Genomic DNA, 21,013 nt, shown 5'->3' with positions numbered 1-21,013 from the left:
TTGCGACTTTGTCATATTGGTTCTCGCTTATAACACCGTATTGAATCAAAGCGAGGTGCAAAAACATTTGTATATGCACTAAATTTATTAAATTATGGATGTTTAAGGGTTTTAAAAAGAATGGCATTTCGCCTTTGACAATATTATGAAGATGATCCTAAAGAAAGGAATGTTGGTTGCATGTGGCAACATTTGGCTGAATTATTGCCCTATGTCAGTTTTCCGATTGTAGGACAAACGGCACCCGGACAATCGCCACCCAGTGTTTTTTTGCATACGCGGACAGTCGGCACCCTGTAAATTTGTCGACCCGGATCGGGAATTTCTGTTTTCAAACGTTTGTTGTGGGAAATACCAGTGTGTCTGACACATTACATGTTATCAGCCAGTTCTGGTCGGATGATTTTTCACAGAGTTATGGCCTTTTGAAATTTTCCATTAACTGTACATATAGTGCAATTCTTGTCCGGGCTATTTCTCAGCAACTAATGACCGGAATTCAATGAAACTTTATGGGAAGCTTTACTACCAAGAGGAGATGTGCATATTATCAGCCAGTCCTGGTCGGATGATTTTTCACAGAGTTATGGCCTTTTCAAATTTTCCATTATTTGTACATATAGTGCAATTCTTGTCGGGGCTATTTCTCAGCAACTAATGACTGGAATTCAATTAAACTTTATGGGAAGCTTCACTACCAAGAGGAGATGTGCATATTATCAGCCGGTTCTCGTCGGATGATTTTTCACAGAGTTATGGCCCTTTGAAATTTTCCATTGTACATATAGTGCAATTCTTGTCCAAGCTATTTCTCAGCAACTTTTTACGGGAATTCAATGAAACTTTATGGGAAGCTTCACTACCAAGAGGAGATGTGCATATTATCAGCGGGTTATGGTCGGATGATTTTTCACAGAGTTATGGCCCTTTGAAATTTTCTATAAACTGTGCATATAGTGCAATTCTTGTCCGGGCTATTTCTAACCAACTACTGACTGGAATGCAATGAAGCTTTATGGGAAGCTTAACTACCTTGAGGAGATGCGCATGTTGTTAGTGGGTTCTGGTTAGATGAGTTATGGCCCTTTGAAAGTTTTAAGTTGCTTAACCATCCATTGTATTATTTTGTCCAAAGTTATGCCCCTCAAGACGTTTCCTTTTATCTGAATATACAGTGCAATATTGTGACAAAAACCCTTTGGGGAGCATCAGCCGTCTCCGACGGTTTCTTGTTTGTTTTTGTTTGCCATGGCATGTCTGTATTACTCATCATTAAACATTTTACATAAAGAACACTCTAGAGGGTACATATATGACCAATCTTCTTGAAAATTTGAAAGAATAATTAACATTAAATAATTTAAATTGAATGAGAAAAAACTAAGTTAGTATATGAACTTGAAATACCTTTATAACATTCTGGAAATCAGAGTTTTTGCCTAAACATCATGAAACTTGCAAAAGATATATTTTCCTATTGATATCCATGTCCAGTCTGTTTAAAACATTACTGCTGGAGGGTGGGGCAGTTTTTCTTTTGTGACTTTATTGAAACATTGTGAACAAGCAAGAAATCTCATTTTTACCCAACCATCATGCAACATGCACAAAACTTTTGTTTTTAAAATAATCAATAAACAATTATTGTGAGAGTTTAAACATTTTCTAGTAAAATATAAGGCTGCCATGAGGTGAACCAGTTTTCCTGTTATTACATTATAGTTTTTATACCAGACTTATATTTCATGGTTTCAAAACAAGTTTGTACACCAGACTTATACTTCATGGTTTCAAAACACTCGACTAACAAGAAGCTTTTCTTTTTAAAATTTTAAAACAGGGAGAACAATTGTTCCAATAATGTCACTGCACAAATAAAATCTGTGTCATAAAGAGTAAAATAAGCTTGGTCAGAAGTTACATTAGTTACACAAAAATCTCAAAAGCAGATCAGATCAATAAATTTCCTTTTGGTTCATGTGCCCACACAAGGGTGTTTTGCTCCCTTGTTACAAAAACTTTTTACATTTCAGCTTCTGATATACAGGCTACCATCACAACTATGCAAGTGACCACCACCACTATGACTGTCTCATGGATTGTACCAGCTGGTAAAGAGCTGTTTATAAATGCTTTTGATGTTGCATTGACACAAGTTACTGGCGGAGTTTTAGCGAGACAACAGCGATTAAGTGGGGCTTCCAGATCTGCAACTACATCTGGACTGACTCCTGGAAGGGCTTACACTGTCATGGTTACCTCAGTTAACAATCAGACACAAGACCAATCTGAGAGAACAATTTCCATCACCTCAAAACAAGCAACAAGTAAGTAAGAATGCCATTTCTCATTCCCCTAAAGTGAGTTCATGGCCATTTTTCGGCCCAGCTGCTTAACCCAGCTTTTCACCTTAAATGACCTTAAAATACTGTAATTACTCTTTTGGACACTTAAAAATAATTTTTTGTTAATTAGTGTCGGAAATGTTAGTTACGAAAAATATTCCAAAATTACAGCTGTCCGAAAATTAAGAGGCAAAATTATGGTATTCGAAAATGATAATTATATTGAAATAAAAGCAATAAATCAATGTACAATAAAAAATTCTACCAGTATACATGGTTATTCACCCAATTACGCGAATGTAATGGTCCATTGCCCTCAGGCATACATCTGCCAGGTTTTATTACCTTAATCGGGTTGTAAAAATCTACGCTAGAAGTATAACAAGATAAGCAAAAATAGGGCCAAAGTCCGTAGAATAGCGCTGTTAAATATACTGTCAGAAAATTTAGAGACATTTATTATGGACCAAAACCTGTATGTCAGAAAATCAAGAGTCACAAAAAATAATTATTTTTGCTAAAGAAGAGGGTGTCCGAAAACTTTGTTTACGATAATTACAGTAATGCCAGCAGACACAAATAAATACACTCCATTCATTCCCTTGGCTGATTTGAGCATAATCCCCGGAACATTTGCAACATCACCACGTCATTGTAGTATACGATGTTACACTTATCAGTGTACAGAAACGCAGACTACTCTCTGCATGTTCATACGAAACATATTAGACACGCATTTTGGCCCTGTTAAAATAAACGTATTTTTATGCCCCTGGTAGGGTGGCATATAGCAGTTGAACTGTCCGTCAGTCAGTATGTCAGTCCGTCTGTCCGTCCGAAAACTTTCATGGTCACAACTTTTTAACCAGGTTTTCCGAAGGAAAAAACTGGTTATTAGATTGGCGAATGCGGGCGGGCTGGCGGGCGGGCGGAACAAGCTTGTCCGGGCCATAACTATGTCGTTCATTGTCAGATTTTAAAATCAATCGGCACATTTGTTCACCATCATTGGACGGTGTGTCGCGCGAAATAATTACGTCGATATCTCCAAGGAAAAGGTCACACTTTGAGTTCAAAGGTCAAAAATGACCATAAATGAGCTTGTCCTGGCCATAACTATGTCATTCATTGTGAGATTTTAAAATCATTTGGCCCATTTGTTCACCATCATGGGACGGTGTATCGCACGAAAGAATCACGTCAATATCTCCAATGTCAAGGTCGCCACGACTAAAAATATATTTTTTTTTAAAACAAACTTACAAAGGGGGTTAATTTTGTTTGTTCATTTCAAAAGTTCAGTTTGAGTTTTCTCCCTTTATCATATTTTTTTCACAATGAAAACCTGGTTTTGTGACAATTTTGTCCCTTGTTCAATATTTAACATAGCAACTTGATATTTGGCATGCATGTGCATCTCATGGAGCTGCACATTTTGAGTGGTGAAAGGTGGAGGTCAAGGTCATCCTTCAAGGTCAAATGTCTAGTATATGGCGTCTGTCTGTCCGTCCGAAAACTTTAACATTGGCCATAACTTTTTCACTATTGAAGATAGCAACTTGATATTTGGCATGCATGTGTATCTCCTGGAGCTGAACATTTTGAGTGGTGAAAGGTCAAGGTCATCCTTCAATGTCAAAGGTCAAAAATAAACATATTTTCATTTCTCCATTCAATCTCTTACTTAATGCTCATGGAGCTGCACATTTTGAGTGGTGAAAGGCCAAGGTCATCCTTCAAGGTCAAAGGTCAAATATATGGCTACAAAGCAGCGCAATAGGGGGCATTGTGTTTCTGACAAACACATCTCTTGTTTGGGTTATAGGTCTCACCAGAATGTAAGTCGCATCATTGAATTTTTACATTTTTTTTTCCACATATAAGACGCATTGGCATATACAACGCACATAAACCATCATGAAATATTCCCAAGTATGCATTCAAAATGTTCATCCATGAAAATTTGAATTCTCTTTTATGCTTGATTTCAGATAAAAGATGCCTTGTTAAAGTGATTGCTGTCATTTGTTTTCTCACATTTTGAATCACTTTATTTTGTTCTTCACTTATAAGAATCTATTGATTTGAAAAATATGACATTCAAAACAATATATTACCTGTAATTATGGACAAATTGCACAGTTGCATTCAAACATATTTATCCCACAACACACAATAGGTCATTAGATGTTTTAAAAGTGTTTTCATAATTCCCGACACTAAATCCAGTTTTTTCCAGAGGTTCTCTTTAATCAGTATACAGTACAATAACTGTTTCAATAATGACTCAACTAAAAGACTTGAACGATAAAGATACAGCGTATTTGATTTGAAATTCATTAAGAGTAAATATTTATTTCAAATTATTTGCAATATAATTGTGTTAAAAAAGACCAAAGACACTTTTAACCGAAATCAGCAGATCTCAATGTTCTCTGCGCTACAAAGTTTTTATCCAAAAATAAATACACACAAGCTTACCACTTGTGAAGCGTGCCAATTTTGACCCAATTATGGAGTGAACATACACAAAATGGCAAATTTTCATACCAATTTGTATCTCCCAAACGTAGGAGGGTATAGACATAACACTTGAGTTTTTAAGGTATATTGTTTTTGCTACTTGTTTGAAACGATTTTCATAACTTTTTAGATAGCTTAACTAGCTAATTAGATTAACTTGTTTTCAGGTTCCTACTGGCTAACAAAAAAGTTTTTGCCATTGAATGTCAACACTTTAAATAAGTAGTCTTTTTTGTTTTTAATCATATTTGACACAACAGTGCTTTCCACAGGCATTTTAACAGTCCCAGGCCGGGGCCTTTGAATTTGAAAATCAGAGTCCGCGGGATGCTTGAACTTTTCCGAACAGTGTATTTTTGCAGTTTCTCCAACTAGCCATTCTAAAGATCAAAACGATAATTACTTCGCGGAAAATTTTGAAAGCAGATGTACGATCCCCTGGCAATTACATGTATCGCTTTACCCAACTTAAACCCGCCTAAAGATGGAGCGTCATTGTATTGGACAATCAATATTGACCAAGCGCACACTTTATGAGCGAGAGCACTTGTAGGCATGTATTACCTATAGTTAAATCATGTAGACGACTCATGACGTACATGTAATTGCCGCAGAAATCTTGGCCAGTTTATATTAGAGGAATTATAATGGCTAATAATAGACTTTTGTTACAGTTTCTCATAGCACCTTCAATACTTTACCGATCCCTTTCATATTTGGCATGTGGATACCTTGCATGGACCTCTACCTTTTGATGACGCTTGAGGTCACTGGGGTTAAGGTCACTAAGGCTAATAATAGATTTTTCTGTCACACTTTTGTTACAGTATCTCATAGCACCTTCAATACTTTACCGATCTTTTTCATATTTGGCATGTAGGTACCTTGCATGGACCTCTACCTTTTGATGACATTTCAGGTCACTGGGGTCAAGGTCACCAAGGCTAATAATAGATTTTTCTGGTACACTTTTGTTACAGTTTCTCATACCACCTTCAATACTCTTTCATATTTGGCATGTAGATACCTTGCATGGACCTCTACCTTTTGATGAAGTTTGAGGTCACTGGGGTCAAGGTCAATGTCACCAAAGCTAATAATAGATTTTTCGGTCTCACTTTTGTTAAAGTTTCTCATAGCACCTTCAATACTTTACCGATCTCTTTCATATTTGGCATGTAGGTATCTTGCATGGACCTCTACCTTTTGATGAGGTTTGAGGTCACTGGGGTCAAGGTCAAGCTCACTGAGGCTAATATTAGATTTTCTCAAGGTCTCACTTTTTTCCACACAATTAACCCATATTTCGACAAAGCATTATTGGGGAGCATCCATCAGTTTTACTGATATCCTTGTTTAACTTAATGGTCACCAATTAAAAGGAAAAATCAGAAGATTCAAACTTAGCACTTCAGTTCTTAATTGCATGAATTAAACATTTATAACAATCAAAGTTTGACATTATGAATTATTCTGTTTACATGGTTTATGGTTTTGTTGGTTCGTGACAATATATAACAATATAAAAATAACACTTCACCTACAGATTGTCGTGTCCTATTTTCAATTAAGGTTTTCATATATTGATATTACAGCTATCTGTCCGATATACATGATCAAATGCATCATGACGAAATACTGACGTATGATAATTTTCCTAAATAAACAAGACACAATTTGCCTTCTACCCGTTTACAGTTATAAGATCAGCCTAGTTTTCAAATAGAAATAAGCCACATGACCAAGGTTGTCTTATGCTTGTTTTGTCATTTTCAAACTTCACCTGTTGAAAACAATGCATTACAAAATAATAACTAAGAAGATTAAAAGCCAATAATTGAAGTTATATTTTAATTTGATTCGATTGTTCCAATCCAAGTGAAAAACTGATGCTACAACATCAAATAAGCTTTAACACCACCATGTCACTGGAAACAGTTAGCCAGTTAAATGGCATTTAATCTCTGATGACAAAAAATGCTCTTGAGGCGTGAATGCACTGACTTAATCTGCTACTGCAAGTTCAGCTTTAAATGGCTGAACAATAGACATGTGCATGTTTAAATTCCATCTGTGTCTTGCACTGAAACATACAGCTTTACTCATTTGAGTAAATATATTTATATATATATAGTACCAGGAGAAAACTTTGTCTTCTGAAAAATTGCCAACATATAAAATAGATAGACAGCTTTTATCCCTACACAAATGTGTTTGATTAAATTTTAACTCATTTATGCCTAGTGGACTCTCCCATCCTTCTAAATTGGATCAATTTATTTCCAAAATTAGGGATGTCATGTTTATTTATTTCTATATTTAGAATATTTCTTACAGAAATTCCTTTAAGAAAACAGCGCAGACCCAGATGAGACGTCGCATCATGCGGCGTCTCATCTGGGTCTACGCTGTTTGCCAAGGCATTTTTTCTATATGCTAGGCATAAATGGGTAAATGAGATTGAAATGAACCAATAGGCCTAGTTTTGTTTTTTATGCCCCCAGATCGAAAGATCAGGGGTATATTTTTTTTGGCTTGTCTTTCTGACGTCTGTCTGTCATTCATTGTGTGTGTCCCAAAACTTTAACCTTGGTTATAGTTTTGCAATAACTTTTGCATTATTGAAGATAGCAACTTGATATTTGGCATGCATGTGTATCTTATGGAGCTGCTCATTTTGAGTGGTGAAAGGTCAAGGTCATCCTTCAAGGTCAAAGGTCAAATATATAGCTTCAAAGCGGCGCAATAGGGGGCATTGTGTTTCTGACAAACACATCTCTTGTTTAGCTTGTAATTTGTCAAAAATAGGGGCCTTAATTTTTATAATGAGAAATCTGAATAAACACTTTGTGTAAACATAATTTTAAAAACATTACAATGTAATGAATTCACAGAGTGAAAATCTTGTTTACTTGTCTTGAAATTTCAGAATTCATGTTGTTTTTTTCAGAGCCAGATCCTCCAACTAAAAAAAGCATAGAAGATTCAGATGTTCTAGGGAATGACAAAACTATCTCATTTTCATGGAATGCATCTGCAGGTTTTGCACAGGGTTACTTGGTGTCTGTGACAAATTTTACATCGCCAACACAATCTCACCTATATACAGGGACATCAGCCCAAATCTTTGATAGTAGATTTAAAAATGGTGCGACATATATAATACAAATAGTTTCATTAAGTGAACGTGTAGACACTAAGCCAGATCAAGAAAGTGAACCATTATTGTGGCCCATCAAAACTGATGTACAAGGTAAGACGTTACTTCCATTCGTTCTAATGTGTGTGACATTGGTTTACAATATGCACTCAATATGTACTGAAATGTGTTGTTAACATTTTGGTAAAAAAATTCATTTTCAAACTTAAGAGACTGTTTACTATATGATTTAAAAATAGTTACCTTTTGAAGTATTGGCTTTTGTAAATACATAGATTATTTAGATCTACCGTTCTGAAAATACCTCATGTTTAAAAAATTATCTGTAATGGCAAATAAGGTATTCACAGCTTTGAGCAGTAACACATTTTTTATCTAATTTATGTGAAATATCATTATGAATTCAACAACTTTCTAGGTTCTTTCAGAATCTTTTATTGTCATGATTTTGTGTATTGTGAAAGTTATTTATATGTTTTCAGTTCCCACTGCTCCCCTGAATATAATATGTATTGAGAGAATGGACACATCAATAAAACTCGCGTGGTCAAGCCCTTTGGAACCTAATGGAGATCTAGTTAGATACAATATAGAAGCTAAGTCATCAAACTCATCAGTCAATGTCAGCACACCTGGAGTCACTGACACATTTATTGTATCTGGCCTGAGTCCAGGTAAGATTTGAATACGCAATATATTATGCAAGATAACATATACCGAGTTTGGTGTCTTATTCTAAATTCACATAATAGTGTATCTTAACCAAGCATCACAAGACCTGTTTATACATTTAAGTACCTTCAGGTTTCAGTGAGCGGCCTTCAGCCTTCTGACCCGCTTGTTTAACTGTCAAGGTTATGACTTCACTGTTGCTCAAAAAGCTCTTGTTTTATTTGGTTACAGTCATCGGTTTGTTGAATATGTTTCTTTTAATTTGAAAAAACTATGTTGTTGTTGTCTTTCAGGAGCTTATTATGCCTTCTATGTTTATACTGAGAATGAGAAATATAAGTCAGTATCTCCTGGAATATCATCTGGTGGTCCTGATGCATGTAAAACAAAGGCAAAATGTAAGATGTCATCTTTTTTTAAATGCGTATTATGAACTTAGAACTGTTTTGAATATGTACCATTGATGTTTAAAGATACCATATTTCATATCTATATCATAACTTGGTTTAAAATTATTAAGGTTATCTGAATGTAATAATTATAAGTTCATGAATTTCATACTATTTAAGAACATCACTGCAGATGCAAACATTAAATTTAATTAAAGTTCCTTTACTTTCTTTCACATTTATACATTGTTATGTCCTATAAAATACTATTTATTTGGCTATGTGAAGCTGCAAGTTATGGTCGAATATGAACATAAAAATGTATTTGAAACAAGATCTGTCTGAAATTTTGCAAAATTGCATGAATGTTTTTCTTCAAATTAGCATGCTACTTTTTAAGAATATGGATTTATTTAACAGTTAATTTCTGTTGAAATCTAAAACTAATATAAGACTCTGCTCATCATTTGTTACAGAAGTATGTACATTATATTTCCATCTTGGTTCGTCGAAATCTAATTATGTGTAATCTTAGAATATCCAATGTGCTTTTAAACTGTAAAATCAGCATGAGAAATATCTGATAGTCATTTTCGGACTTTTTTATAGTGTCTGAGGCGCCTCAAAATCTGCTGATCGAAACTATAACCAGTCGAAGTATCAATGTGACATGGATTAAACCTTTTAACACATATAGTAAGGAGTTGCTAGGATATGTGCTCCAAGCCAAGGCATTGGACGCGCCATGTGTGCAGCACTTGTACGTTTGCTCAAACTGCGCTTCCAACCTAGTGAGTTTTTAAAAAAGATAACATGATATATATAATAAGATGAGATGTACATTTATATGGTTAGTGCTGGCCAGTAACTGTTGACATATAAATTACCATTTTAAATGTGGTTACCGGGTCTACAATTAAAATTTGTCCAGCAAAAGGAGGTTGCAAATATAATGTCTTTAAACCTTTCTTTAAAAAAATACTGCTTCTGGGATATTCTTGGAAGATATTTTTTGTTTCTTTTTATTCAATGCAAATTCTTTTAAATATTTAAATGCAATTTTGTGCTTTTCTGTCTGCTAAGGCGATTAAGACATTACAGAAAATATTCATTGATATGAGTACAGCAGGGCCACCATTACATATATTTTTAGCTCACCTGATTGCTCAGGTGAGCTTTTGTGACCGGTCTTTGTCCGTCGTACGTCCGTCCGTTAACATTTGTTCGTTAACACTCTAGAGGCCACATTTTATTTGTCCGATCGTCATGTAACTTGGTCAGAAGCTTGGTCCCAATGAAATCTCGGTAGAGTTCGAAACTGGGTCGTCCCGGGTCAAAAACTAGGTAACTAGGGCAAAAAAGAGAAAAAAATTGTAAACACTGTAGAAGTAACATTTCTTGCCCAATCTTCATGTAACTTTGTTTTCTAAATGATATGTTGGTTGAGTTCAAAAGTGGTTCCGGTCCATTGAAAAACATGGCCGCCAGCTGGCGGGGCAGTTTTCAATATTTAGCTATAGAGAAACCTTGTAAACACTCTGGAAGTCACAATTTTTGCCCAATCATCATGAAAGTTGGTCAAAACATTGGTTTTATTGATTTCTCGGATGAGTTCGAAAATGGTCCAGATTGGTGAAAAAACATGGCCGCCAGTTGGCGGGGCATTGTTCTCTATATGTATATAGTGAAAACATGTCAACACTCTAGAAGTCACATTTTGGCCCAATTTTCATGAAATTTTGTCAGAACTTTTGTTTCCTAGATAGTTGAATAAAGTTTGAAAATGGTTCCGGTTTGTTAAAAAACTTGGTTGCCAGGGGGATGTGGCAAATTTTCTTATATTTAAATAGTAAAAAGGCTTGCAAACAATCATGAATTAAGGTCATGTTACTATGAGACAACTCTTCTAAATATTGCATTTAAGAATACAGTAGTTACTCCCCTTTGAGTATAAATGTTCTCATAATAATACAGTGTAGTTGTGTTTTATTTATGTGTTAATTATTATTCCAGGTTGGATGTTTTTATGCCCTCTTTCGAAGAAAAGGGGGCATATAGTGATCGGACTGTCCGTCCGTCCGTCTGTCTGTCTGTCTGTCCGTCTGTCCGTCTTTCTGTCACACTTTGCATTAAGGTTTCCAAAAATGCTCATAACTTCTATGTCCCTTGAGATATAACCTTCATATTCGGTATGCATGTGTACATAGACAAGGCCTTTCCTTACGCACACATTTTTTTAGCCCTGTGACCTTGACCTTGAACTTAGGGTCCGCGTTTAGGTTTCCAAATCTGCGTTTAGGTTTCGAAAAATGCTCATAACTTCTATATCCCTTGAGATATAACCTTCATTTTTGGTATGCATGTCTATATGGACAAGGCCTTTCCATACGCACACAATTTTTAACCCCTGTGACCTTGACCTTGAACTTAGGGTCCGCGTTTAGGTTTCGAAATCTGCGTTTAGGTTTCGAAAAATGCTCATAACTTCTATATCCCTTGAGATATAACCTTTATATTTGGTATGCATGTGTATATGGACAAGGCCTTTCCATTTAGATCTGCTTTTAGGTTTCGAAAAATGCTCATAACTTCTATGTTCTTTGAGATATAACCTTCATATTTGGTATGCATGTGTATATGGACAAGGCCTTTCGATGCGCACACAATTATTACCCCTGTGACCTTGACCTTGAAATAGGGTCCGTGTTTAGGTTTCAAAATCTGCGTTTAGGTTTTGAAAAATGCTCATAACTTCTATGTCCCTTGAGATATATCCTTCATATTTGGTATGCATGTGTATATGGACAAGGCCTTTCCATACGCACAAAAAAATTTACCCCTGTGACCTGGACGTTGAACTTAGGGTCCGCGTTTAGGTTTCGAAATCTATGTTTAGGTTTTGAAAAATGCTAATAACTTCTATGTCCCTTGAGATATAACCTTCATATTTGGTATTCGTGTGTATATGGACAAGGCCTTTCCTTACGCACACAATTTTTAACCAGGTTTTCCGAAGGAAAAAACTGGTTATTAGATTGGCGAATGCGGGCGGGCTGGCTGGCTGGCTGGCTGGCGGGCTGGCTGGCGGGCTGGCGGGCTGGCGGGCTGGCGGAATAAGCTTGTCCGGGCCATAACTATGTCGTTCATTGTCAGATTTTTAAATCATTTGGCACATTTGTTCACCATCATTGGACGGTGTGTCGCGCGAAATAATTACGTCGATATCTCCAAGGTCAAGGTCACACTTTGAGTTCAAAGGTCAAAAATGGCCATAAATGAGCTTGTCCGAGCCATAACTATGTCGTTCATCGTCAGATTTTAAAATCATTTGGCACATTTGTTCACCATCATTGGACGGTGTGTCGCGCGAAATAATTACGTCGATATCTCCAAGGTCAAGGTCACACTTTGAGTTCAAAGGTCAAAAATAGCCATAAATGAGCTTGTCCTGGCCATAACTATGTCATTCATTGTGAGATTTTAAAATCATTTGGCACATTTGTTCACCATCATGGGACGGTGTGTCCCACGAAAGAATCACGTCAATATCTCCAATGTCAAGGTCGCCACGACTAAAAATAGATTTAAAAAAAAAAAAAAATTACAAAGGGGGTTAATTTTTTTTGGTCATTTCAAAAGTTCAATTTGAGTTTTCTCCCTTTATCAGATTTTTTTTTCACAATGAAAACCTGGTTTTGTGACAATTTTGTCCCTTGTTTACCCCTGTGACCTTGACCTTGAACTAAGGGTCCGCGTTTAGGTTTCGAAATCTGCGTTTAGATTTCGAAAAATGTTCATAACTTCTAAGTCCTTTGAGATATAATCTTCATATTTGGTATGCATGTGTATATGGACACGGCCTTTCCATACGCACACAATTTTTTACCCCTGTGATCTTTATCTTGAAGTTAGGGTCTGTGTTTAGGTTTAGAAATCTGCGTTTAGGATTCGAAAAACGCTCATAACTTCTATGTCACTTGAGATATAACCTTCATATTTGGTATGCATGTTTATATGGACAAGGCCTTTCCATACGCACACAAATTTTGACCCCTGTGACCTTGACCTTGAACTAAGGGTCCGCGTTAAGGTTTCGAAATCTGCGTTTAGGTTTCGAAAAATGCTGTAACTTCTATGAAAGCGTGTATAGGGGGCATTTATCATCCTATGGTGACAGCTCTTGTTTTTAGCTCACCTGATTGCTCAGGTGAGCTTTTGTGACTGGTCTTTGTCGGTCGTCCGTCCGTCCACATTTATTTGTAAACACTCTAGCGGCCACATTTATTGTCCGATCTTCATGAAACTTAGTCAGAAGATTTGTCCCAATGAAATCTCGATCGAGTTTGAAACTGGGTCATGTTGGGTCAAAAAACTAGGTCACTAGGTCAAAAAAAATGAAAAAGCTTGTAAACACTGTAGAAGTCACATTTAATGCCCAATCTTCATGTAACTTTGTCTATATGTCTGTGTTAATGATATGTTGGTTGAGTTCAAAAGTGGTTCCGGTCCATTGAAAAACATGGCCGCCAGTGGGCGGGTCAGTTTTCTTAATATGGCTATAGAGAAACCTTGTAAACACTCTAGAAGTCACAATTTTTGCCCAATCATCATGAAAGTTAATCAAAACATTGGTTTTATAGATATGTCGGACGAGTTCGAAAATGGTCCAGATCGGTGAAAAAACATGGCAGCCAGTGGGCGGGCATTTTTCTCTATATGTATATAGTGAAAACATGTGAACACTCTAGAAGTCACATTTTTTGCCAAATTTGGTCAGAACATTTGTTTCCTTGATACGAGAGTTGAGTTGGAAAATGGTTCCGGTCAGTTGAATAGCATGGCTGCCGGAGGGGGCAGTTTTCTTATATTTATATAGTAAAAAAAAGCTTGTGAACACTCTAGAAGTCACTTTTTTTGCCCAATCATCATGAAACTTGGTGAATAGATTTGTTTTTTATATATCTCAGATGAGTTTGCAAATGGTCCCGATGGGTCAATAAACATGGCTGCCAGGGGGATGGGCAGTTTTCCTTATGTGACTATATAGAGAAACCTTGTGATCGAACACTATAGAAGTCATATTTTTTGCCTAATCATCGTGAAACTTAGTCAATACATTGGTTTTATTGATTTCTTGGACAAGTTGGAAAATGGCTCAGATCGGTGAAACACACATTTTAGCTCACCTGATTGCTCAGGTGAGGTTTTAGGATAGGTCTTTGTCCATCCGTCCACATTTGGTTTGTAAACTATCTAGCACTCACATTTCTCAAGCATTCTTTATCAAAGTTGCTGAAAGTTTGATGATGAGCACAATCACATAATTAATGCCATAATTATTGCCCTTAGATTGTCCAAATTTTCATTATATTATACAAAATCCTTGTAAGCAAAGTTTGATGTTTGGGGGGTCAACTCAAAATATAGGTAACCATTTCAAATCTTACAAAAACAAAAACACTCCCTATGCCTGAGTTTTGGTTCAATAATAATGAAACTTGACCAGGATGTTTGTCTGGTCAATATCTAGGTCATGTTTGACATTAGGTAAAGATTGAATGAACCGACTCCTCTCATGTGAGCGAAGTAGTGCCATCTTTGCCCTCTTGTTAAGAATCTTCTTGTAACAGATACAAATCAATAAGTTAAATTTTGTTGCATTTACATTTTAATTACAAATATTCTGCTTTAGGCTGCTGTGGCAGTAGATGAATTATGCACAAACAGTGAAAATGACACACAGCCGAAGGAAGTTTTGAAAGGTAACCAGATTGCTAATGTGCGTGGTCTCTTGCCTGACACAGTCTACACCATAACAGTGGACGCCTTGAATGATGCAGGACGTGGTCATAGGGCAAATCTTTCAGTGAGGACAAGCGAAGAAGGTTGGTTTGGTTTCCTGTCACTGCATCAATACTAGCTATGGCGTTGGGAAATATCTTAGCAATGTTTGGTATCATTACCACAAGAGCAAATTTAAAACACCATAAAAATCCCTGCCTATGGAACATACTTATACCAAAATACTGAATGTCATCAGGGATCTAATGCTTACATTTATCAAATGCAAACCAAAAATTACTAAATTGCTGTAAATATAATATTTGACTAAATAATATTCTATTTAAAGGTGAAAACACTGAACTAATTACATGTAAACAGACAAATTAAATAAGTATTTCATTTATTTAAAACCAAAATAATTTGTCTTAAGGATTGTAATTAAATGTTTATGTTCCTGAGCAGCTTTCACATATGTATATGAACTTAACATATGTGAAACAGAAATCAAAAGGAAATTGACGCAAGGTAATCAAGTGTCCCACATTGTAAGTCATATTGGGTATTTTGATTTTTTTTCAGAGCCCCAAGCTGTGCCTGCTGATATCACAGTATCAGACATTCAGAAAACATCTTTCAACGTGTCCTGGAGCCTGGTTGGTCCTCGACCTGGTCAGGTGACATACACATTGTCCTTGACCCCTGATGAAGGGGCACCTGCTAAATCATACCCTGTCTATGGTAAGAATTAGTTTTGGTATGATAAACCATGAATAATATGTAGGTGATTTGAAGAGATGTACTATACTGTGCAGGAAGGGGGTAAATTTTGATGTCACTTTGTGGTCGATCAGTCGGTGAGTAGATTGATATAAGTTTGAGTAGCAACTAATCCATATCACCATAAAATTTAGATGAGCAAGACATTTTTCTTGCCCAATGTTCCATATGTTCCTATGGTTTGTGTTTTTTTAATTAACCATTTTTATGGCAGTAGCTAAAAATGTTATCAGCTTGTGGCGCAAACTTCTACATCTTCATTTCTGAAGCTGTTTAAGTTGAAACTAAAAAATTGTCATCAGTATCATGTGTAAATATGCGAGATACAATTTTCACATGCAGTTTTCCATTAATTCCCGAGTTATGTGCCCTTGAAATTAACAATTGGCAAGGCTTCATGCCTGTGACAAAGCAATGAGGGAGTAATAGTAATGTTTGTAACAAAGCTCTACTTTAGAACCTGCTGCAATAAAATTAATATAGACAACCCCATTAGTGTTGTATTTGTTGACTCTGCATTTTGGGTCAAACATAGAAAATAGTGGGTTCTTTATGTAACTCGACCATACATTAAACAGACATTAAAGTTTAAGTGCAATTGATTTCCATTTTCAGCACCATATTTAAGAGTGTTTCTTTTTTCTACTTTATCTTAAAATATTTACTTTATCACTTATTCATTACCATACTTGTCTTGTTAAGTCCATAACCGTATGTTTTTGTTACAGCAAGTGTTGAGGTAATTTGCTGGTTCTACTGATGAAGTTGACTTAGCTATGTTTGAGTAATAATATGATTTACACTTGAACTTGCCAAAATAACTAGATTTTATGTGCAAGGGTTGAAGACCATATACCAATTAACATTGACAAATTAATTTTGTGTTGATATTGTTGTTTTTTATGCAGGGTATACAAACACATCGGTGGTGGTAAGTGGTTTAGAGGAGTATTGGAACTATACAGTCACTGTCAGTGCCAGAACTGGTGTGGGAATGGCTAAAATATCACCCTCAACACAATCATATAGAACACTCCCTTCAGGTAATGGTGCTTGTAAAAGAAATTTATTTGAATTTTTATATATTAACTTAAGTTTGTTGTGTAACTTCATTAAAACAAATTTGTGGTGTTATGATGGTGTCAATTACTTTGAATATGAAGTAATTGAAAATACAAATAATTCCGTCGTTTATTAGATCTCATTCTGTTTTTCTGTTTTTAAATGCATATATTGTAATTTGGTAATCATATATATTGTTTCTATTTTTATACATATCGTATTATGTATCTTCATTTATTGTATACGCTGCATTGTCAGCTTTTATTCATTTAAACAAACTTCTATTGTATTTTTCCTCTTTTCTAAATAGCTCCAGGACCGGTGTCCTACTTTGCAATTATTGTTGCCAAAAATCGATCTGATGACTATCGCAAGTTGACAGTGGACTGGAAAGCGCCTTCCCTTCTCGATAAAAATAGTATCATTAAAGAGTATGTGCTGTCGCATAATGTCACAACTGTTATACAGGTAATAATATAGCAGATTGATTGACGCATTATTTTAAGTTTAAGGACGTTTGCCCCTCGTATGAGATTCATTTGCTTATGGAATAATAGTGTTTTTTTATGGAATACGCATAATCATACTTGTCATTATTGCAGCATATAAAGAGGAGCGATGATGGAAGCCAAGGGTACAGACATATATTTGATGTTCTGCCAGAGACCATGTACACATTTACGGTAAGCTCACTAAATGTGCCACTTATTTTTATTTAAAGAGATGTTTGTCTCCTATGGTTTCATCAAATGTTAATATGTGTTAACCCCCTGTACGTCCTTCTGTTCACCTGTCCATCACAATCTGAATCTCGCAATAATAAAAACATGCTTATGATTTGTTGACAAAACTGATGATGCTGATAGAGTGCTATATGTGGAATATGCATGTTATTTAAGTATTTAAGTCGGAAAAAATGTGGTTGCTGTGCTCAGAGAAATAAGTGAAAACAAAATTCTTAATTTTTTGACAACTTATTAAATAATAAACACATGTGCATATGGGTATATATTATAAATAAACATGTTCCATTTATGCATTTGACAAAAATTGCGATTGCTTTGGCCACCGAAATAAGTGAAAACTAAAAGAAATTAGGCCAGGTAGAGGTACTCAGTATTCTTATAGAGGGCCGTATAAGAAATATGCACGCTATCTCAGTAATTTTGTCTGACGAAAACTGTTGTTTCAATGCTTACAGAAATAAGTTAGAACTAAGATCTGCATCCTGTGACAGCTCAAACAATAGTTTAAGCAAGGTTGATGAAAATCAGTATATGGTTAGAGGGCCATATTTTATAATATGCATGTTATTTCAGATTTTCCTTCAGACCAATATTGTGCTCACTGTGGTTATGGAAATCATGGAAAACTAAAATCTGGACCCTGCCTTGACTAAAAAGTACTTAAGATATGATTGGAATGTAATACCCACTTAAGCCATACTTTATTTTTTATTTTTTTAACCGCTGCCTAGATTTAGAGCTCTGTTAGCCCCAAAAGGGCATGTTGATAACAGCTTGAATTTTAAAAAGAAATGGTATGTAATCAATTGGATAATTTTAATTTAATTATGAAAACAGCATAATGTTTCACTGGTTTCTTTTTCGGTCATTATTTTGTATGCAATGGATTGGCAATGCCCATGTTGGTGTTATTCAATTGTTTGTGCAAAAAAGTTGTTGCCGTTTGTAACAATATTACCTTGATTGGCTTGACAATAAAGAACATTTTATCAAGTTTGTGGGAGCTTTTCTGCCAGACTGATGCTAGTAACAGCAGTAATATCAAATTAGTGATGCACATTTGAGTTTCAAAAATAAACATACATGTTTATAGTATCATACATGGTTGGAAAGTAGCTTAAAGTAGGGAAAAGCTACTTTCCAACCATGTATGGTACTATTAACATATATGTTTATTATTGTCTTTAGGCTAAAGACATATTCATTCAGGCAATTGTGGCTGGTGCTAATGCAAAAAAAATCTATGTACCATAAATTTATGTAGACAATAGGAGAGGAAAAGTTTTTGCAGGGCTGCAAAGCTGAACAAAAAGTTAACAGATAATAGCCCTGTGGTATTAAAACCGTTATTTATGAAAATAAACAATTGTGAAAGATAGGACTCGGTGGGAATAGAATGGATTTGCATTTGGAAAAATGCTAGCATGATTTCATCAATATTTGCCTCAGAAAGTGTCTTTGCCATCAATAATACCTAATGAGTGGCAGACTTTAAAATTAATTATGTTAAAACTATGACCTTTTGTTGTTTAACATACACAATACGGTGTCCTATAATATGTTTTAATGACATTCATGTAATTTTTCATCTAAACACATAGTGCTCAATGAGAGCTTTTAGGATGCTGTAACAGAGATCGGGATATATTTTTTTTCTCTGATGGGATTATTGCCCCATAGATGAAAAAAAACCAATGACCACTTACAAACATGAATGGGCACTTCTCAAGATTTATTTCGGGTAAAATTTACAGACAATAGGAAAATCAGCGTCAGTAAAATTGCGACCCCATCACATTTATTTCCCAGACTGTGACGCAACTATATTGTTTAACCTGTTAATTATATCAAACAACCCTAATATTATAGTACTTAAAAATAGTATTACCTTGCATTAATGCATTGCATTACATATTGTTACTTTGCATATTAATTATGTATTTGTTTGCAATTTTGAAATAAAATGGTGTTGAACAAAGAAGTGTGATAATTGTTTCCGAGCAATGACTCCCCAATTAATTGACGGATGTGCATGGCCTTGGCCACCATCAGTTATAATTAGTAATAGAAAAACAAACAAAAATCATAATCAATTATCGAATCAAATCAAACATACATACATAATCGATCAAAAATTGTTTAATATTAGAATAATTTCACAGAATATTGGCATGTGAAGCTGAATGTATAAAGCTCTATAAAGAGGACTAAGAAATGAAATATATTGCGACAACATAATTTCATATAACTTTAAATGTTGAAAAAAAAGAGATTCATATCACAATATGAGATATTTGTGATATGAAAAACGTTATAAACAAAGGGAAGTGGTTTAAACTGTGTAATAAACAAACACAGATGCTAACCACTGACTTCCCACTAATCTAATCTCAATTTCAGTTTTTTCAAGTATTACCTGCTAAATCAGCGACATCAATTATTCTGGAAAGAGAATCGATTATCGCTGAGTTTCTCATCCAACAACAAATAAATGATTTTATTTGATCATCCTAACATCAGTGTTGCAAAAACATCGTGTGTCAAGGCTCTTTAAGGAGAGTGGGGGGCAGGGCCAAAAAACCCTTATTTGCAAGGGGTCTCTTTTTCTTCCCTTAACCAAAAAGGCCCTTTCCCCTACAGAAATGTCTTTAAAATCATGCATTTTTCTCTAAATTTCCAATCTACCTCAGTATTTTCTATTCCCCAAAGCCAGAAAATTTTGTCTTTTTTCCCCGAAAAAAAGGCTGTGGCCCTTTCCCAAAAGTTGGTGTTTTTGCCCTGGGGGGCATCTTCTCTGACCACTTAGCTCTTGTTTAAATAACTTTCAAAATCTTTTATTCTGAAATCACAAGGCCATGAGATTTTGTATTTGGCTTGTAACATCATGTTGTGGTTATCTACTAAGCTTGTTCAAATCATACCATGGTGCTAACATGTTTCCATTGTTTACATGAAAGAAAATTTGATAAACTTTCTGCGGTGAAATTGCAAGACTTAGATGTTTGGTATATGGCACAGAACATTACATCGTGGTCTTCTTGCAAGTTCAAAACCATGTCCCTGAAATCACAGTTTGCTTCCGTTTAAGTGTTGCTTGTATTAGATGTAACTCTTGAAGACTTCAAAATATTTCTCTGAAAACACATGGTTTAAAGGTTTAGTATCTGTAGAGTAGTCCTTTAGCAAGTTTGTGCAAATCATATGCATTGGGTCAAAACTGTCACTGCCTTGGTGTCATTCGACTTGAAAAATCTTCACTAACACTGTAAGCCATAGGTTTTTGTTTTGTGGCATTATACAGTGGTCCTCTATAATACAAACAAACAATACATGCACATTCATTATAGCGTTCGAATTTCAACTAACTAACACCAGCATAATGTAAAATATTGGTTTCTTCACCTTCTACTTGAAACGTCATAGCAGATAACTTGTTCTTGTACGGTTTCAGTCCATATCAGTTTCTTACACTGTAATTTTTACCCAAACATCACAAAATCTGCATATATCATTCAAGTTTTTTTTTACTTGTGTCAAGTCTTTCAACCTTTTGGT

The 21,013-nt window shown here is 35.3% G+C and overlaps 1 protein-coding gene across 1 annotated transcript in view; it reads left to right on the top strand.

Moving 5' to 3' along the window:
• LOC127848557 (receptor-type tyrosine-protein phosphatase eta-like) overlaps window positions 1-21,013 on the top strand; it is a 415,812-nt gene that overhangs the window by 79,464 nt on the left and 315,335 nt on the right. The window contains exons 9-18 of the mRNA XM_052381095.1: window positions 2,034-2,327; window positions 7,819-8,121; window positions 8,511-8,702; window positions 8,994-9,098; window positions 9,699-9,880; window positions 14,782-14,974; window positions 15,453-15,611; window positions 16,559-16,693; window positions 17,023-17,180; window positions 17,315-17,395. Coding sequence (XP_052237055.1) covers window positions 2,063-2,327; window positions 7,819-8,121; window positions 8,511-8,702; window positions 8,994-9,098; window positions 9,699-9,880; window positions 14,782-14,974; window positions 15,453-15,611; window positions 16,559-16,693; window positions 17,023-17,180; window positions 17,315-17,395 — 1,773 coding nt within the window. The 5' untranslated portion in view covers window positions 2,034-2,062. The remainder of the gene's footprint in view (window positions 1-2,033; window positions 2,328-7,818; window positions 8,122-8,510; window positions 8,703-8,993; window positions 9,099-9,698; window positions 9,881-14,781; window positions 14,975-15,452; window positions 15,612-16,558; window positions 16,694-17,022; window positions 17,181-17,314; window positions 17,396-21,013) is intronic.

This window comes from Dreissena polymorpha, chromosome 1, assembly GCF_020536995.1.
Source record: "Dreissena polymorpha isolate Duluth1 chromosome 1, UMN_Dpol_1.0, whole genome shotgun sequence".
NCBI lineage: Eukaryota > Metazoa > Mollusca > Bivalvia > Myida > Dreissenidae > Dreissena > Dreissena polymorpha.
The sequence above is the reverse complement of the archived record's forward strand: the minus strand, read 5'-3'. Positions and strand labels throughout refer to the sequence as shown.